Source organism: Ictidomys tridecemlineatus, chromosome 3, assembly GCF_052094955.1.
Source record: "Ictidomys tridecemlineatus isolate mIctTri1 chromosome 3, mIctTri1.hap1, whole genome shotgun sequence".
Classification (NCBI taxonomy): Eukaryota; Metazoa; Chordata; class Mammalia; order Rodentia; family Sciuridae; genus Ictidomys; species Ictidomys tridecemlineatus.
This window is the reverse complement of record NC_135479.1, coordinates 17,268,115-17,289,084: the sequence shown is the minus strand read 5'-3', so window position 1 is coordinate 17,289,084 and position 20,970 is coordinate 17,268,115. Positions and strand designations below refer to the sequence as shown.

The following is a 20,970-nucleotide window of genomic DNA, read 5'->3' as shown; positions in this document are numbered from 1 at the left end:
GACTGCTAAGAATTTGTAAATGAGAGTGAAAAATGACAGAATGCTAAGAATTTGTAAACTTAGTAAAAGATAGAATTGACATTAGTTGATCGAACCATTAGCAAAAGTTTCCTCTTTTTTAGGTACTTATGGAATTAAAAGATTTGGTGGGTACCTTCAAAGTGTTTACCATTTAGCTGGGAAAATGTGTAAGTATTCAGTGGCTACTACCAAGGAACATATCAACAAAATGCAAAACCATAATGGCTGCAGGGACAAAGCCACTGGGAGTTTCCTGGAGTAGGGTTATCTAGGAAGAGTCCTGTAGTGGTGCAGAGCCGCTGGCAAGGCCCTCTAGGAGAAGGCCAAGTCCCCAAAGCTACTAAATCCCAGGTGGGTGGTGCAAACAGCTGAGCTAGAGCACCAGGGGGAGGGAAAGCCAAGTCTTTTTGGAGAAATAAGAAGGGGGCAGCCAACAAAAGGAAGACCCAGAACACCTAACTAAGGAAGGAGATTTAATATAAAAACCAACAGGAAATCAAAGAAAGTCCTTGAGGAGGAAGAACTGTGATGGAGAGAGAAGCCTGGCAGCTGCCTGCAGGATGGCCCCCTTCTCCAGGCCTGGGAGGAAGCTACTGCCTGATGCTGCACCAGTTCTGAGTGAGCATCCCCAGGGAGGAAGCTGCACCTTTAAAGCAACATCTTACACAAATAAAGTCCTTTTAATGCAAGCCTAGGGAGGGGAGAAAGCAATGGGGGAGAGACAAGTCCCCTGATAAACAGGGGGCTTGGTGCAGTGGAAGAAGTGCAGGCCCCATCATTCACAGTGTGTGATTGGGGTTAAGTTAACTTCTTATCCTCTGTTCCCTCCTCAGCCCCAAAAATGGAGTTTAACAACTCCTACTCGTGAGCTAGAGCACGAGGTGAAGGATGCTGGGGAGGGGGCTCTTTGCCATAACTGTCAGAACAGGCAAGAATGAAAAGAAGCGAAAGTTGACAGGGATGGTCTTGAAAGAATCCTGAAAAATCACCCTCCATCTGGGGTATTAAGATCCAAAATGTGAGGTCAGGTGAGTGAGCAACGGGACCTCTGAGAATTCTCTTCCAGAGAATGGAGCAAGTGATATGCAAAGCACTTCTGCCAGAGGGCAAAGGTTTGTGTGTGCTGGAAGACAGACCTCCAACCTTCAGGTGAGACTCAGGAGAGACCTTCAGCTTCCGGTTAAATGCTGGGTAGGAAGGAGTCATGGAAGTGGGGGTCTGGGGGGCCTCCCTAAGAGGCAGCAACTTCTCGGGAGAAATGAGTTCAGAGTAACAGCCAGGAGGAAGATCTTCTGGCAAAAGGTACTTCCACCCACCATTTATTCTGGCTTTAGCCTTGCAATGGGAATTTCTTATATACATTTTTTTAGTTTGTATTATTCACTACGGAGACTTTTAGAAATACTCTGGCTGACCATAGTGCTTCACTGCATTTATTTACATGCCTGAATCTAGTTTCTAGTCTGTCTCCTTCCTGAGGGTGGGAGCCTCGCCTCATTCTGTGGTGTCCTTGCTGTACTCAGCTCAGTGCGCCTGACGCAGAAGGTACAGCATGGTTTGTGTGCCTGGAATGCTCTTCAGCTTTCGTGTCCACATGGGCACTTCCCCCAGTCAAGGATCTGCTTAAGGTCAGCTTTTCTGAAGACCTACTCAACATTGTCCCCATTCAAAACTGCAGCCCCTACCCTTCCTCTCCCTTTGTCCTGTTCTTTCCCCCAAGTTAAGAATTACTTTTTTTGTATATTATGTACTTGACTCACTCCCTGTATTTATTGTAATTTCCTGCAGGTCTTCCTTCAGGAGGCCAGGGCTTAGGTCTGGTTTTACTGATATGTTCAGGGCGTGCACTGAGCCTTGTACAAAGTGCAAAGTTAATAAGTATGTGTTGAGTGAGTGATGATCCCAGTGTAGGTTTCCAGGTACGAGATCACTCCTTCATTGTTACATTCTTTCTTCTGGCCCTAGAAAAAGGTACATTATATCAAGTGTTCAAAAGGAAAACATTTACCATTTCAGAGAGCCTACATCTCTGAACCCCAAGCATCAAATGCTATGATAGCAATAAGTTTTAAAGAAACTACTCTAGAATGAATGGCATGTGTGCTTCATTCACCATATAAATTGATGCCGAAGGCTGTTGTTATATCCCTTTCTTTTGACTAGCTATTGATTGCATAATACAGTCTTCTCTAACAGAGGGAAGGGAAGATTCATGGGAAACTATTAACTTAAGCTAATGAAATAAGTATTATTAAGTGTCTTCTACAATTCTCGTTTTCCCTAAACCAAGGGAAAAGATTGACTAACGTTAAGAACAACACAGAGGGGAGTGAGGTGTAGCTCAGTGGTAGAGCACTAGCCTAGTGTGCATAAGGCCTTGGGTTGTATTCCCAGCATCACAAAAAACCAGCCAGGGGAATTATGAGGGAGAAATGAGGCTTCTCTGCATGTCTTGCCTGCATTTTTCATTTCTTGCTCAAATGTCTGTAACTGCTGCTGCTGTTTCTTCTTTTTATGGAGTTAAATGTTTCAGTTGAATACCAAAGGAAGGATGTTTCAAATAAATCATGCTACAACTAAGCAGACAACTACACTTAAACTCTCCATTAGATTTTACCCTGAAGCAAATTCTTAGTCTAACTCTTTGCAACCATCCTCCTGGTGCTGCAAGGAGAGCAGAGGAGAAAAAGAAGGGGAATTTGTGGTGCAGATGGGAAATGAAATGAGAAACTTAACCTCAAATAATCTTAAACATTTACTATAGGCAGAGTGGATTACTCTGTGATATTAAAGAACATTGAGTACCAATTTATGAAAAAGACTGAACCATCAGACTTTACACTTGGGACAGTTCTTAATGACTGCCTTATTTTTTCCTTTGTCCCTTTCCTCTCTCCCTCATCCTCTCATTTTGTAGTCAAGGAACCAGGGGTGAGAAGTGAAGGGATCTGAGGCTCTTACATCAGATGAGGAGATGAGGAGATGAAACTAGAGTTCAGACCTTGCTAGTATTTTCACTGTTTCTGTGTCCATTGTTTTCATCTGCATAGCATAAGTTAGTTAATTTTTGAACTGCTGGGAATCAAATCCAGGGCCTCAGGCAAGCTAGGCAAATGCTCTATCATGTGTAATTTTAAACTCATATCAGCAATGGCTGGTCTGTCTGTCCCCCCCCCTCTTTTTTTCTGGTTCCAGAGATTGAACCTAGGTGCACTTAACCACTGAGCCCCATCCCCAACCCTTTTTTTTTATATTTTATTTTGAGTAGGTCTTGCTGAGTTGCTTAGGGCCTTTCTAAATTGTTAAGGCTGGCTTTGAACTTGCCATCCACCTGTCTCAGCCTCTTGAGCCACTGGAATTATGGGCATGTGCCACTGTGCCCAGCCTGATCTCTTTAATTATGAGTTTGGGAGATGTATCACTAAAAATGATGACTTTAGAGCTCTAAGGAGAAAAAGCTAAATAGGTTAAAAAATTAAAATTGTATGACCACACCATAGTCTTCTTAATGCGGAAAGGACCAATTTTGTTAAGTGCTTTTTCTCACCAGAAACTTAATTAAGATGACCACAGATTAGTCAGCCAGCCCAAACTCTCTAATCCACAGACTGTTCCTACCTATCTCAGCTTTTAGCTTGGTATGCCCCGAGTTAGCCCTGATGCTCTAATCAGGTCTTCTTTCTAATTTATTATTTCTATCTCTGTGATTTTTATCCACAGCATTCCTCTTTATTACAAAATCTTCCAAGAGTTTTCTACCAATTATTTCATCAAAACTTTCCTTCTTTCCACACTCTGTCCTCATTTAACCCTACATAACCCACCATACTCCTTTGGTCCCAACCTTTCAGAACATGGATTCAATGTATCCAGTGATAATACTGTTATCAGGGGATCAACTTACTAAACAATTTCAACTATTCAGAACACAGACAAAAAAAAAAACAACAAAACAAACAAGAAAAAGTAAAGCCCTCTTAAGGTTGAAAGATCTAATGTGAGGTTCAGGTAGCTTTACTCAGTGACTTGTCCATTAGGCACAGTGTCTAGGCCCATAAGACTTCACGGGGCCCACAAAACACTTTAATTTCTCTTAAAATCAGAAGCGCAGAAAAATCCAAAATCTTTAGGTTGAAGATGTTTTACTATAGTAATACATTAATCTTTATATCAATAGAAAATATCATTTAAAATATTTTTCAAGGGGGCTGAGGATGTGGCTCAAGTGGTAACGTGCTGGCCTGGCATGCGCAGGGCACTGAGTTCGATCCTCAGAACCACATAAAATAAAAATAAAGATGTTGTGTCCACCGAAAACTGAAAAATAAATATTAAAAAATTCTGTGTCTCTCTCTCTCTTTAAAAAAAAAAATATCCTTTTCTTTGGGAAAAAAAAATTTTTCATGGACAAAGGGGCCCATGAAAATCACAATGTAGCTTGTTCATACAGCAGCCCTTGGTTCTCATTACTGTAGAAATGGCACATGTGTCCTGGTGGCTGCCCTTCTTAGTTCATGCACATGGAAGCAGCAAATTAGAAGAGGGAATTGTCATGGGGAGGCAGACTGACACACTCACATAGATTCTGTAGTAAGAGCTGATAGCAAGATCATTAAAAAAGAAAAACGGGGGCTGGGATTATGACTCAGTGGTAGAGCGCTTGCCTAGCACATGTGAGTCACTGGGTTCAATCCTCAGCACCAATAAAAATAAATAAATAAATAACATTCAAAAAACTGAAACACAGGGTCTCCCTAACAACTGCCATGGCACAAGTCTATCCATTCCAAGTCCTTAGTGGGTGCCAATGACTAAAGGAACCCAAGGTTGGTAATGATGATCTTCATTCATTAACAAACTGTTTTTATACTTTGTTTTTGGCACCAAAAATAGATGCAACAATTCTTTCCTTTTTAAAAAGACTAAATTTTAACAACATTTGATATTTAGTCATTAAGAAAAAAACAAAGCCTCTAATGTCTTATAAATTCCTATTTTCCCTCAAATAAAACTAAGCTTGTCATATGAAGACTAAGGTAGTAACTGTACATAAAAAGCATCCTCCAGCTCCCAAGTATCACTCTGTATGAAAAGAACAGAAATGTGCTAATCTGGGTACTGCCACATGTCCAATATCCAGGGCTGCATAGCCGGAATCTCAGCAGGGCACAGCTGCCCCGACAACATTTCCCTTTTATTAGGCTTTCAAGATCTGGATCAAGAACTACTTTTTGTGAAACATTCTCAGGTAATATTCCACTGGAACTGTTTAACGTATGAAGCCTAACTACATCCATCATGTTTTTACATCTTTTCTCCATGCTGGTGGTCACAGGGACACCAGTTACCCTCTACGTGAATCAGAAAACAAAACTCAACAAATCCCTAGGTGGATAAATTAGAGAACAGAAATCTAGGTGAATTCAGCCACCCTTGCCTCTGTCCCCCAAATCTCAGCACTTTTGTAGGAGCAAAAACGTACTTCCTTACCTCTTTCTCAGGACTAGGGTTGCCAGATAAATCCTTATGTATTAATATCTTTCAAATATTACATGGGATATGCTGACACTAAAAAAATTTTGACGTCTTTCTGAAATTCAAATTCCACTGGGCATTCTCTATTCTCATCCTGTAAATCTTGACAACCCTGCTGGTGGCAGATCCAGTCCTGCACCAGGATGAACTGTTGGTATGAGCGAGATGTGGGCTGGATGTTGATCTCTACCTGCCACTTGACTTGTGTACATCTCGTGTACAAACTGCACCAAGTGAACAGGTGTACTGGATTTCGAGCCCTGGTCCATCTTTTCATCTTTGTATTTCTATAGTGTAGAGTAAAGGCTTACTAAACATACATTCTAAAAAGGCAGATGTTCCTTAAAGTAATAATTTAAAAGAAATATTCTGGACTAAAAAAATTCCCCATTCTCCCTTCCGGAAACTTATAATTGTCACCATTTATCCGGGTCAACATTAGTCACACTGGCACTCAACCACAATAGGTTGAGACTGGAAGCATGGCACCCAGCTGAATTCCAGGTGGGTTTCCAAGGGCAGGTGTGATAGTCATGAGGCACTCTTGCCACCTTTACTTTCCGGATCACAGGGTATCTTATAGGCATCACATTAAATTAGTTTTAGAAGAAAAACCAACTATTAGAAATATATGTTACACATGGACAAAGTTTAGATACAAAGTGGACTCTAACTCCAGGGGGCAAACTAAAATTTAGTAGCAAAGCAATGGGATTAAAGAATTTTGACAGTTGTGCTGTTGAGTTAAAAATAAACATAACTGGATACATATTAAGTTTTCATATTAAGGTAACACATGCTTATAGTAGAAAATTTGTTTTTTTTTTTTTTTTTTAAAGAGAGAGCGAGAGGAGAGTGAGAGGAGAGTGAGAGAGAGAGTGAGAGAATTTTTATTATTTATTTTCTAGTTCTCAGCAGACACAACATCTTTGTTGGTATGTGGTGCTGAGGATCGAACCTGGGCCGCACGCATGCCAGGCAAGCGCGCTACCGCTTGAGCCACATCCCCAGCCCCGAAAATTTGTAAAACATTGGAAAACAATAAAGCAGAAAAAAAATCACCTATAATGCTACCATCTAAAATAGAGCAGTTGTTTTCAAGATGAAGAAACAGAACTTCCTTTTACTTTCAATACCATTCTTTATAGCATTTATTTTTTGTATATGTTTAAAAATGAACATCACATGTACATAATGTATGCACAAAAATATTGTGATTGGCTCATTTTTTTTAACTTGTTGGGGGTATGTAATGAGAAAGTTTGGAGGCCAATTGATAAAAAGGCAATTACAGGGCTGGGGCTGTAGCTCAGTGTAGAGCGCTTGCCTCGCACATGTGAGGCCTGGGTTTGATCCTCGGCACCACATTAAATAAATAAACAAACAAATAAGTAAATAAAGCTATTATGTTCATCTACAATTAAAAAATTTTTTAAAAATAAAAAGGCAATTACAATAAACCATCCTGGCATATATCCTCTAGTCCTTTAACTGAAATCACACTGTCAGAATAACTGGAAACTGAAGTGATAGGCGATTGGATAGTATACGTGCAGTTTCTGACACAGGTTTAGTTTATACAGACATGGGACTACTGTGAGCTAGGTGACCACAGAGCTTCCCATAGTACCCCTGTCACTTAGCACTGCTCCTTCTCTTGCCTTTCTGCCATTACTGTTCTCATTCCAGCGTCTGGCTCCCTGCTCCAGGGCTGGCTAAGGGAGGGTCTGGAGGAGCTGGGGCAAAGGAAGTGGCTGGGCTCTTCCCTGTGACTTCTGGGGGCTGGCTTCATCAGCAGCACATCTCTTTTGATGGGCTGCTTACTTTGTTGCCTTTTTTTGTGTGCAAGGAGTTAGTTTTCTAAAATTAATAATAAACTAATCACTGAGTTGTGCTTTGCAGTATATGTAAAAAACCACAATGAACATTTACTTAATTCTCACAACTAAAATAAACAATTTGGAAGATTGTTCCTACTTTACAAATGAGAAAATTGAGACTCAGAGGTTCAATGATTGGATTCAAATTCAAGTCTTCTGATTTTAACTCTCTCCTCTTATTTACATGCCAGTGACAGTTCTATGTGCATGCAGTAGAGATCTACCATCTTCAAAACAGACATTAACTAATATTATCTACATTGCTTAAATAGGTTAAAAATAGGTGGGGGTGAACTCGGCAGATTTTTTTTCTGCTTTATTGTTTCCAGTGTTTTACACTTGTTAGAGGGCACTCTTTCTACTCCTTAGTGTAAGAAGTAGGGCTGCCACAATGAAGTGGTTACAGACCAAGTTGTAACTTTAAAACATTAAGTTCTAGTTCCACCTACATGCCAATACACACAGAAATAGTGAAGGATTGTTCTGGGCCTTTTATAAGTTTTCTCTCTTACCCCATTGCTATTATGCACATATTACATAGCATAAATCCTAGGGAATCTCCAAAGATCTGTGTTCTTACTTCAGGTATAGGAAGATGGAAAAGAAACTATAAAGTGACCATTTAGTTGCACTTGGAGTCAGGAGAAAAGAGCTGTGGTTATACTCTATAAGTCGTTGCAAGGGAAAGGAAGGAGGTGGGCCAGTCTCAAGGCTGAGGACAAGTGTGACTAGGGAGTATCCTCAGGGATCTCACTATGACCATGTCTATGCTATTGAGCTCTGAAATTCCTGGGTCTCCCCTTTATTCTTCCCTGTATAACAGAAATCCCCAATCCCGGTATCAGAGTATTTGTCTTAGGAAGCTTGTAAGTCTCACTGAATGTAAGATTGGGAGGCAGGGAGTCCCATGTTTCTTTCCCTGGTATTACACATAAAGGAAGTGGGGCACTGGAAATTGAAAGTCTAAGTTCACTTTCTATGGAAACTTGCTTTGAATAGCAGTTATATTCTTCAGTCATCCTATTTTACAAACTGAAAAGGTCCTATAGACCATCTACAGGCATCTCTTTTCTTTAATACCTTATACATGTGTAGTCCACAAGCTTACAAAGGCCTTCACTATATCATAGTTGACCCTCAATAGTAGGTAAGGCAAAGAAATACACTTTGTAGATGAAGAAACAGATGCAAATAAATTAAGGGACTAGTTCAAGGCAATAAAGCCAGGAGATAGGTGAGCTAAGACTTAAACTCAGGTTTCTTGACCCCCAATATAAAGAGTGGGATCTGTCACTTCATGATACCATAGAGTACTAGGAGAGTGTAACCAAAGCTTTCTAAACATGACATTCTGGCTGTGAGAAAATATTTTGTCTTGACACTATCAACACTTCTCTGAGATTCAGATATTTTGAATTATCTGAAAATAGCATTTATATGCCATGTATATGTATCTTATAACTTATTTTGATATGCATTAGTGCCTATTATAAATGTGCTCTTCCAAAACCAAAACAAGCCAAACCAAATTCTTTTCTTAAAAAAATATTTGCTGATTTCACTTAGCAGATGTTTGTAGCAATGTTTTATAAAAGGATTCTTCTTTTTTTTTTTTTTGATGTATTAAAATTTGTCTAGGGCTCGGGATGTGGTTCAAGTGGTAGCATGCTGGCCTGGCATACATGAGGCACTGGGTTCGATCCTCAGCCCCACAAAAAAAAAAAAAAAAAAGGATATTGTGTCCACCTAAAAAACTAAAAAATAAACATTTTAAAAAATTGGTCTACATATATGTGTATTATAAAAATATGCATATATCCATATATATAGAACTTTCCAAGAAAATATGCTATACTAACCAAAGTAAACCTAAAGAAATTTTATAAAATATAGTAGCCATCTAACTTCATTGACTCATTGACTTAATAAGTGGGAAAACTGGGCCACTGTCAATCATCACATATTTTTTTTAAATAAAAAATGAAGTTCAATGCAGAAGTCACCACATCAGTGATTACAATTAATGTGTCTGGCAAAATGACTAACCCTCTTTCCTAAAGTGGTTATATATCTTATTGAGTCATATTGTAGTCATTAGCCAGAGTTAATTTTAAACAGATAGATGCAGAGATACTCATGTTTAGGCCTGCACAATTTGGAGTCTCTTCATTATCTGCTTATTTCACTAAAGCAACCCAAAGCCTGAAGAGTTGCCTAATATTACCAAGACTTCCTAATAACATATATGAAGTAAGACTGTACAAAGATGTCACAAAAGTGTCACACAGAAAGCAGCCTGTCTACACAGTGGTGATGTTGAAATAAAACTCATATTTGGAGAAACAAATATGTCTGCCTAGTTGAGCCCCCCCCCGCCACTAGTACTCTACAGTTTCCTACTGGCTCACACATTATACCTTCCCCAGCTCTAAACCTGTTTTTTCTTACTTATTAGGCAATATTATTACTAGGTGCCAGAGCAGTGAGGAGGTTTTTTTCAACAACTTTATAATTAAAACAACAAACAACTTTAAGTTCTGAGCTCTTCTTCAGTAATACTGCCAGGGATTTCAAGTAATATTCTTCTTTTGTAGAAGTGTAAGTTTCCAGAGTATTCTACTGGTATGCTGCCAATGAGGGATATGTGGATTAAAATAGCCACTCCTACCAGCTGAGGGGAAAGCAGGGGGTCCTGGGGTGGCTGGGCCAGTTTTGGGTGTTCTTGCCAAATTACCCAAGTATATCATCAGATGTTATCTTTTTCTATGTATAAAAAAGTTAGAAAGCACTGAAAAAGGGTTGGTTCTCCATAAACTACCAGATTATTCTGTTATATTCAGATGAGGTCTTCCACTTTGATTTCTACCACTGCCAAGAATACCCAGAATCAAATAGTCAAGTTAAAGGGTTTTGACTATTCCTACACTTGTAGAAGAAACTGGAAAGTCACATCATTTTAAGTCTGAGGTGCCCCTTTTTGGGCAATTTATTTTGCCTCAAAAAAAAAAAAAAAAAAGTGGCAGAAGAGACCCATGAGGGAAATAATAAAGCCCTGGTGCTGCTGGCTACAGGATCTACCTGGCCTTCCCTTCTTACTGCTGCTTCTTCCTTGACATTAAGACCGAGGCTTTCATCCTCCTGATCTGGAAAAGCACATCCCCCTCAACTTCCATAAATCTGCAAAACTTGAAAAGAGCCCCAGTGTCATCAAGTAAAAGAGAAGGCTTTAGGAATCTCATGGAAGGAGGGGTGTCTTCAAGCCTCTCACTGCTAAGCCGGACATTTCCTAACACTGGACAAATTGTACGTCCAGCTCAGGGAGGGTGAACTGCAGTGGTCTTTTACCCTCCAAGCCAATTGTTAGCTTTTCACAGGAATCAGCAGGGAAGCACATGTGAAACCTCTGTGTGCCGGTGAGCGCCCCCATGCCTTGTGTGACTCTGCATGTAGATGAAGCAGGCCGGGAGCTTTCTGAGCTGCTGCTGCTGAGTTCTCAGAGAAGCCTTTTCTCCGGCTGGGCTCCCTGCTGGGACAGCCCTTTTCAATTTTTCTATCCCCCCTCGATCTCTTCTCCTGCAGAACACAGGGAAACTTGATTGAAATAAAGACCTAGGGAACATGTTTTATTTTCTCCTGTTCAATCCATTTTAGAAAAGCTTTTAATTGGTTTTAAAAAGATGCTAAACAAAATGTGATGATGTTTTTCAGTCTTCATGAACTATGGATACCACTTTTTATACTTTCAAAGGGCTAATAAATCAATCATGAAATTAACTCTCCAGCTAAATTTAAAGCAAATCCACTGAATACCAGGTTCATTAAAAATCTATGCATTTACTTAGAAAAATTTAAAATTCAAAGAAAATTATCCTAGTAACTGAAATCTGACTTGAATTTTTAGTTCTACACTGAAAATCCAAGAGCAAGGCAATCACAAAGGGAAAAAAGGAGGGCTTGTGAACCAGTTTTAATAAGCCAATTTACAAGAAGGGAGGGGTGGGGGAGGGGTGGAAGTGGAAAAAGAGAATATCTTGATACATAACAACATAGTGCCCCTGGAGGGATTCTTTTATTTGAGCATGTGCACACATGCACACACAATTTTTCTGTGTGAAAGCTAGATTTACAACAAATGCAACATTAAGGATAACTTAATGTGACTGATATGATTGGTGTATTGTAATCCATGTACAGTTCTCTTTTTAAAGAAAAATGCCCACATCTTTTGTTTTCTTGCCAGTGGTAAATAATAGTTTTCTACCTTTATGCACCTTATAACATTCAGATGCATATATATATTTTAAACTGAAAACATCTGAAAAACCTACGTGATAATGGACTGGTGAAGTGAATCCTCCCACTTTAGAGTTACAAACATTTTTGATATTAGATCAGCCTGAACATTTTTCCTTTATTTTCTTGAGATAATATAAACTAATTTTACAAAACAACATGATACGGAAAAGACATTCTTTATTTTCTTAAATATGTTCCAATTAAAAATATTACAAATATTAATTTCTCCTGCTACTTATACCACAGGTCATCTTAGGCAGACCAGGTCAGAGTGAACAAATTCTAGATTAATTCCTTTAAAAGAGAATCCCTGCCATTTCCCATCACTAAGGCAACCAGATCTCTTGCTCCTATGTTTCCTATATCCTTTCTCTTCAGTCCTTAGAGAAGTTTGTTCCACATCCCTTTTTAATGATCTAATTGCTGTTTCTAACCAAGCTGAGCCATGTACCTTGGATGCTCACCCTTCACTTCTAACTCTCCATATAATTCTCTTTTCATCATTGAAGTAGCATCTGAAACCATATTTTAAAAACTGTGACCAATTTATTGAGATGTAATTCACATAGCACACAACAAACAGTTTTTAGTATATTCACAGATAAGTGCAACTGTCACCATAATCAATTTTAGGATATTTTCATCAGTCCAAAAAACAAACTCCCTACCCACTGGCAGTCACCTCCTAGTCTCCCCATCCACCTCTCTCAGCCCCAGGCAGCCACTAATATACTTTCTGTCTCTATAAATTTGCCAATTCTGAGCATTTTGTATAAATGGAATTGTATAGTGTGGCCTTTGGGACTGGTTTCTTTACGTGTTTTCAAGGTTTGTCCATGTTGTAGCACATTCAGTACTGCATTTTTTATTGGTAAATAGTATTCCACTGTAGGGATACATTAGATTTTATTTTATTTGATGAACATTTGTATTGTTTCTACTTCTTTTATGAATAATATTACCATAAATATCCATATACAATAATTTGTATAGGCAAATGTTTTCTTTTTGGGTACCTACCTGGGAGTGAATTGATGAGCCATCTGCTAACTTGATGATTAACCTTTTAAGGAATTACCAGATTATTTTCCAAAGACTGCACAATTTTTACATTCTCACCAGTAGTGTTAGATGGGTGTCAATTTTTTCATCGTATTATTATCTGACCTTTAGACTAGATCCAACCTAGTAGGTATGAAATGGTCCCTCACTGAATTGGTTTTGATTTGCATTACCCTGATGATGAATGATGTTAACTCTTTTTGTGTACTTATTGGCCATTTGATCTTTACTTATTTTTTAATGTTTCTACTTTAATCATACCCTGTTCTAAATATAAACTCAAACAATACTAAAACACTTAAGCCCACCAAAATGAGAAGATATAAAAATTTATATTTAATAAGATATATTTTTTGTTGAATAACTTACTCATGAAACATATATGTGTAAGTCTCTATGCCAGATGTGAGATTTAAAAGCATAAGATAATGTTCCTTAAGAATCTTACAATTATTCTAATAAATATAAAGTTCTTAAGTTTTTAATCAAAATTTAAACATTTTCTGTTTATTTCTATATTAGAATCTATTTTGGATTACAAAAAACTTTCAGCCAGAAGATGTATCTTATTTAAATCAAGGTATGTAGGATTTAACCATGTAAAGAACAAGTTGTTCAAAATAGCATTGAAAATTATTTTTCCTTCTCCCAAGTGACTCTTAGCATATTTTTTAAATAAAAACCTGAATATTACAAGAAATAAGTTTAAGTGCCCAGAAGACATTTTTTTATTCTAATAATTTTAAATATGTTAATTTCATTAAAAAAAAGATTTTTGAGGTTGTGATACCTACATAGGTATTGGGTAGAAATTATAATTAAAAATTTTTAAATTTGTTCTAATTAGTTATACATGACAGCAGAATACATTTTAGAGATTATTGTTGTTTCATCAACCTTAGACATATTTACATATTTATAAGAATATTGAAGGAATCAGAAAAGGGAAAAATAGAGTCACTTCTCCAACTTAAGCCTTAGTATAAGCTCAAATTCCAGTACTGGGAATAATGATTTATGGAACGAGGGTTTAAAAATCCTCCCACAGTGCATATATGTAGCAAATTTTCAAGGTTAGATTTCTTTCACTACTTTAGAAATTTTTAAAAATTCCCTCAATCTAGAAAATCAGGATAGTCCTTTATCCTTAAATGTAAAATATACATACACATTATTTTAACTGTTAAATTAAAAATTAGATTCATCAACTTAACATTAAATATTTTCCCTATAGATATATATATTCATGTACAAAATTCCCATATAGACACTAAGATGTTTTCCAAATTAATGCTTAAGCCTTTTGAATATGACTTGATTGGCATTTTGTCAAGGTTAGGGTTAGGGTTAGGGTTAGGAGAATCAATCAAGAGAATTTATCTTGAGACATAACCAAACATGCTCTGGCAGCCCCTATATAATTACAATATTTAACCAACCTATAAAGATTGGTTTAAATTTGTTAAGCTAAGAAAATCACCAGTCTCTAGTAGCCACATCAGTAGAAATGAGCCTGACTATAATATCATTCCTTAAAAGTACCATGTGACTACAGAAGACTCTTACAATGATGACTCAACATCTGTAAAAGTTAAAAAACAAAACAAAACAAACAAAAAGCCTTGCCTATAGTAAATAAACTTAAAAGCCCTCAAATAAAAACTCTCAAGTGCAACAAACAGGAACACATTTTGAATCCCTTCTACATTAACATCATCATCTCTCTTGGGAGGTAGAGTGGGAAAAGATGTAGAATATGTTGGAGAATTTATAAAGCACGAAACAATACTAACTGAAATTGTCAGATTTTGATATTTTAAGAATTGGAAAAGAAAAAAAATCAGTTAATAATATAATTTACCGTTAGACAGAACACCTCTGGTATTCAGAGTAGGGCTTTTTTATTTGTTTTTTTTTTTTTTTTGGTTCCCTCCTTCAAGGGGAAAGGTATCCAGGTGTTTTTAACAAACATTTCTAAGAAATTGCTGCAAACCATGGCAATACAGATGACCTTCAAAATCCTTTCAACAACAGAATTTTATGTTTATGACAACCTGGCTTATTCAGAAACAGTACACCACTAAATGGAATTTACTGAAAGAGACTGTGAAAATATTCCTTATTATTATTATTATTTCTTTTACCTGAGGAGGTGCCTTTTTCAGTAACACAAGAAGAGCCTGTAATACCAGATTAGAAAATCGGGGGCCAATGGGGACATAATCTGGAAGAGAAACATGGTTATGATTAGGCATCTTATACACATTTACACACATCAAAATGTTCTGATTTTTCTACATCAAGAGTAAACATCATCCTAAGTAACAGGCAACTATCTATAATAAGAAAAAAATACCTCTAGTAACCTAAATGCTTAAAATGTCACATAAGAACACTTTTCTGTACATTTTTTCAAAACAAGCAAACTAAAAACTTCTAAATATCCATTCTGAATTCAGGTAGACATTTTAGCTGGTTTTCAGAATTTTTTTTTTTTTTTTTAAGGGGAAAGCATCCAAGTGTATTTATCGAGCATTTCTAAGAAACTGATGCAAACTATGGCAACACAATAACTGAAATGATGGTGATGAAGACTGGCCTCAGATGACTAAAGAACTAAAGAAACTAGTACTTTAATGGGCTGGGGTTTTAGCTCAGTGGTAGAGTGCTTGCCTCACATGCACAAGGCCCTGGGTTCAATCCTCAGCACCACATTAAAAAAATAAATAAATAAATAAAAAGATATTGTGTCCATCTACAACTAATTAAAATTTTTTTTTTTTTTTTTTTTTTTTAAAGAAAACTAGTACATCAAGATTCGCATAGTGGCTGAGGTAGGAGGATCCTCAGCAACTTACGGAGACCATCTCAAAGGAAAATAACAGGGCTGGGGTTGTAGCTCAGTGGTAGAGTACTTGTCTAGCATATATGAGGCACTGTGTTCGATCCTTGGCATCACATAAACAAATAAAATAAAGGTATTGTGTTCATCTACAGCTAAAATAAATATTTTTTAAAAAGGTAAAATAACAAAAAGGGCTGGAGATGTGGCTCAGTGGTTAAGCCCGGTATTGTGTTCATCTACAGCTAAAATAAATATTTTTTAAAAAGGTAAAATAACAAAAAGGGCTGGAGATGTGGCTCAGTGGTTAAGCCCTGCTGGGTGCTATCCCCAACCCCCCACCCCCACCCCAAAAAAGACTCAGTATAAATGGTACTTCTTTAGCTGTCTCTGAGTATTATATATTCAACCTAGACCTGGGCGTAGAGCTCCCAGTAGGCATCAGCCTCCTGATGTCAAAAGCGATCCCTTTGTTTTAAAATATCCAGAACACATGTGCATTTTCTTTGCATTAGTTTTTGCTGATATATGTTATAACAGACAGGCAGAATCTTATTTATTTTTCTGAGACCCTAGTAATTCTAGCACAGTAGTAAGGGTTCAGCAAATGCTTGTTGAATAAATGAACAAACATGAACAGAAAATAACTATTCATACAAGTGAAAATATACTCAGAGGGCACACATTCCTGACATAGTGGTGTTGCTATGACCACACATCTCAATTGTGTTTAGATAAAGGAATTTACACAGAGCTATGAGTATGTGCCTAAAAGCTTTTAAAGAAATAATCCTATAAACTGGGCTGAGATGTATCAAACATTGCACACCAAAACCAGGTCATCAGATAAAACTATCAATTTAAGGAGACTTCACGGATACCTGCTTTTGCTTTATGACAAACACTGTCAAAACTTAAAAAAGAAAAAACAGAATTTAATGCCAAGTCTGAAAATCATGGAGAAAACACAGTAAGAACAGTGAATCTGAAATCATGACTATACAATTATGGAAGGTTAATCAGATGTTGGGTAGTATTTTCAGATGTTTATTAAGTCACCAGGTGGGTTTTTTTTTCAATGGATTTTATTATTCTATTCTGATCCACTGTTATAATTTATGCTAGATTGATTTAATTTTACAATGAATAAAATGTAACAGTACAAGAATTTTCTGGCAATTACTATGTTGAGTGCAGAGACTCAGTCTTACTCATCTTTGTGTCCCATAGGACTGCACTTCAACATAAAAGAGGTTTAATAAATATTTTAAAAAATTACTATAGAGCACTTGAAACTTTCGGAATGTTTTCAACATTCATTTTCCTATTTTTGTTTTCACAGTTACTCTGTGGTATTAGCATAGAAAGGATTATAAATTATATTGTAAGAATAGAAACGGATGTACAGAGAGCTTACAACTTCTGCCCAAGTATTCTAGCAAATTTGTGGGTTTTACTACAATCCTAAACTCTTCTTTCTTTCATTCTGTCAAAGTTTACAAGTGGACTTCTGAGTTATAGGCATCTCAGAGATAGATACTGAATAGCAAATATATCACCCCCCAAAATACTAATAATTTATTATGAAGGACACACTGTACAAGATAGAAAATAACATGAAACGTGGGTCCTTAAAAGAAAGCAGTTTATAACAGAGTAAAGGTAACAGGCATTTTACCATGAATGAATATTATGACTGACAGTAGACACAAGAAGTAGAGTTATATTTCCTTGTATGATGAAGAACAATATTTCTCTTGCCCTAAAGTTTATAAATATCCATTATTTGACTCTTAATTTTTTGACACGTCAGCTATAAAGTGGCAAAGAGAGTACATGGCCAAAGTTATGACTCACCTAGCAATCTCTCAATGTCATCCACAACCACACAACTGAGTTGGGATTTGTATGCATCATCAAAGATCTGGAAGAAAACAGAACCATTTATTATCTCACTGCCTTCCATAATTATGTCAATTTCCAACAACATTAAATGTAGTCAATTCCTGAGCAAACCTAAACAAAGCACAGTAAAACACCAATACTTCAGATCACAATAAATTAGAATTTAGTAGATTATAGGATTTTAGAACTGGAAAAAGACTAAGGTCCAAAGCAATTAAATGACTTGCCTGAGATAACACAATTGGATCATGGCTACATAGAGATTAGATTAAGGCTGTTTTCAGCACTCAGAGCTGCAGGTGTCACACCCGGGCATGCCAAAGGACAACTGATCATTAATCAACTAACAGATCCTATCATGTTTATCAGTTGGTCTCTCATATCTTCCAGGAGCATGGCTTCAGTGTTGTAACTCAAGTGCTATATGGAGCCACAGTGTGGCCCTGTTAGGCAGGAGTAAAGTTGAAAGACCAGAATCACATCAACTCATGTCAGATCATAATGGTAAAACAGTTTACAAGAGAATTAAAACTTGGTTATGAGTCAGGCACAATGGGGCATGTCTGTGGTGCCAACTTAGGGAGGATGAGGTAGGAGGATCAACTGAGTCCAGGAGTTCAAGACCAGCCTGGGCAACAATCCACCCCCCCACCCCCCCAAAAAAAAGATGGGTATGAAGGATCAGATAGATATACCTATAAAACTAGACAAAAGACAAGAAGAGTACATTAAGACAGCCAAAGAAATGCAAATTAAAACAATTGTGAAGGAAGTTATATTCTGGCAAAGACACAGCAATTTCAAAGCAGTAAGATAAATTAGTTTTTGTATCAGTTGAATATATAAGTGCCCACGGCCTCAAGAACAGCCCTTTTGAAAGAGATGGTGGTTCCTAGTTCAGGAACTGTTAGTGGGACTTAGTGCATCCCGCTTGAGTCACGAGTTAGAACTAACTTTTGCATCCAGCCCAATCTCTCTGGCTGAAAACCTTTGTGCACAAGATGGCAAAGCCTGCTCTGGTTCCCACCTGCATCTTGCTTGAGGTATCATAATATTCCTTTATCCTTAGAAGATTTAGAGTTAGGTAGAGAAATAAAGTAAATTAAACACATAATACTAATATTTTTTATATTAAGTTGAACGAGTGCCTCATTACATCTTTCCTGGCATAAATACCAACACTAATTTCTGCCTCCAGATATTTAATCAAGTGGAACCCTCTGGTGGAAATGTTTTCCTTTGCTCCCTCCTCATTACCTCTCAATCACTGTCCTGCTCTTCATCAAAACCTCATCTATGCTGTTTCCTTAGCTACCTGTTTCCCTACTGGATTGTAAGGTGGATAAAAACTTCACTTTGCTCATGCTGTCTCTAGTACCCAGCCCAGAACGCTTTTCAGTAATGATGTTGGCTCAACAGGTTGGATAGTTGAACCAACACAAGTTCTAACTCCATCCTGCCCAAAGTCATTTGTCTCTCTTCTCTTTAGAATCAGTGTTTCGTACATTGTGAATGTATTACAGACTCACTGTATTATTCCTTGTATAATACTGAATTGTTAGCACTCAGAAGGTTAAGTACTATTAATTATTTCTGTATCCTCATATCACTTATCATGATCCTTACCAGAAAATAATCTACAAGTATTTACTAAATGAATAAATTCAAACTTATGCATTATAAATTCAAGTAGAAATATCAAGTAAATAGTTGGAGATGTCTGATTGAAGTCAGGGTATGGAGATCACTCTCTGGGAAGTGATTGCTGAAATCAAGGCAAGGGATAAGATCTTCAAGGAGAAATGGTAGAGGAAAGAATACAGGACTAAGAACTTATAAAATAAGAAGTTCTGCCATATTCATTCATTCATTCATTCAACAAATATATTTGACAAGCTTCCCCCACTCATAATTGTATGAGTGGAAATATATCACTTTCTAAAAGAAATTAAGAGTCACTGAATGATTCACCATATTTCTTTTCCTATCTTGGCTCTCATGAAATCACAGGTGAGAAAGAATCTCTACTAGCTTGAGTCTCTAAGAAATTACAACGAGAAAAGCTCACCTTCTAAGCCATGACAGACATGTAGCATGAGTAAGAAATAGTCACTTCATTGTGTTAAACCACTGAGTTTTAGGGCTTGATCATTATGGTAGCATAACTCAGCCATCCTGACTCATAAAGAAACTCAGGGAGTCAAGGATGGTATCTTCAATTTAGAAAGTGACACATAAACTGAGATCTGAAGGATGAATATGAGTTAATTTGTAGAAAAGGGGGAAGAAATTACTCTAAAACAGGTGAACTTGGCAAATGAGTGAGCATAATGAGGAGAGAGAAACAGAGGTCAAGGATCCTTCCTGGTTTGGCAAGTGAAATGAAAAATAACATGGAGAAGTAGATTTGGGAATGGATCATGAGCACATATGAAGAACAAGAAGAGAACAGCCTTTAATCTTCTCCCCCCAAAAAGGGAAGAACGGATGAGAATAGGATATTTCAGTCTCTTGATACAAAATGATGGCTCCTTTTGACTTTGAGCTGGGGAATTCAAGATACTGGGAGAGTCTGGCAGTAGCTCCATTGTAGTTACTTGCTAATTTTTGAAGATTAGGCCAATATGGCATCCAATGTGGTAACTTACAAACTCAGGGGATTTCAGGGAATCCCTTAAAATGATGCTTTGCTTTTCAAAACATTTTTCATAATTATACTATAAGTTCTGAGGCAAGCATATAGTTCTGTCATCAGACTGTGAGATTATGGATTAGAGCCACAGGGGCCTGAGAGACCAGGGTCTGGCTTGTTGCAGTAATCCTACATTTTTTCTTGAATCAGCCTTTTTTTTTTTTTTCTCAAAACAATGTATAGCTTATATGGCTACAGAGACCTTATTCAGGACATTTCTGGGATCTATATTGATGATAAATTGCTATGTGGTATATAGTCTTACCAACTTATCTCAGATATTATAATTCATAAAGCATTACAAATCACTTCGTAGTTGATTGCCTGGGCTACCTAAAATATTTTAGAAGAAAAACTCCTATGGTTGTCATTTAATGTAAAGTAGTGGGGGTCCTGTTGTTGTTGTTTTATAGACAGCAGTCAGTGCACTAATTACTACTCCAGAGAGAGGAGCACTCATAGCTAAGTCTCTTAATGTGCTAAGCATGACAAAGGCAGTGCAATTCTAGTCGTAACTTGACCAATCTCAATGACTGGAACTCTTCTGGGAAGTGACTCTGCTCTAATTTAAATATACATACCCACACCCCTTCCACGTATATTCTCTTCCTTATCTAGTCCCTAGTGGAATATGAGGTCATCACTCTTCCCTTAGGTCCATGATTTCTGTCTAGTCTCCTCAGAAACTCATGGATTCCTGGCCTGAGGCCCCAGCAGAATGATCACTGAGACTTAGA

At 37.3% G+C, this 20,970-nt stretch overlaps 1 protein-coding gene across 2 annotated transcripts in view; it reads right to left on the bottom strand.

Moving 5' to 3' along the window:
* Nsf (N-ethylmaleimide sensitive factor, vesicle fusing ATPase) overlaps positions 1-20,970 on the bottom strand; it is a 147,843-nt gene that overhangs the window by 11,745 nt on the left and 115,128 nt on the right. For both annotated transcript variants that reach the window (XM_021728362.3, XM_005328151.4), the window contains exons 16-17: positions 17,494-17,560; positions 14,939-15,018 (exon numbers count right to left, since the gene is read on the bottom strand). In XM_021728362.3, coding sequence (XP_021584037.1) covers positions 14,939-15,018; positions 17,494-17,560 — 147 coding nt within the window. The remainder of the gene's footprint in view (positions 1-14,938; positions 15,019-17,493; positions 17,561-20,970) is intronic.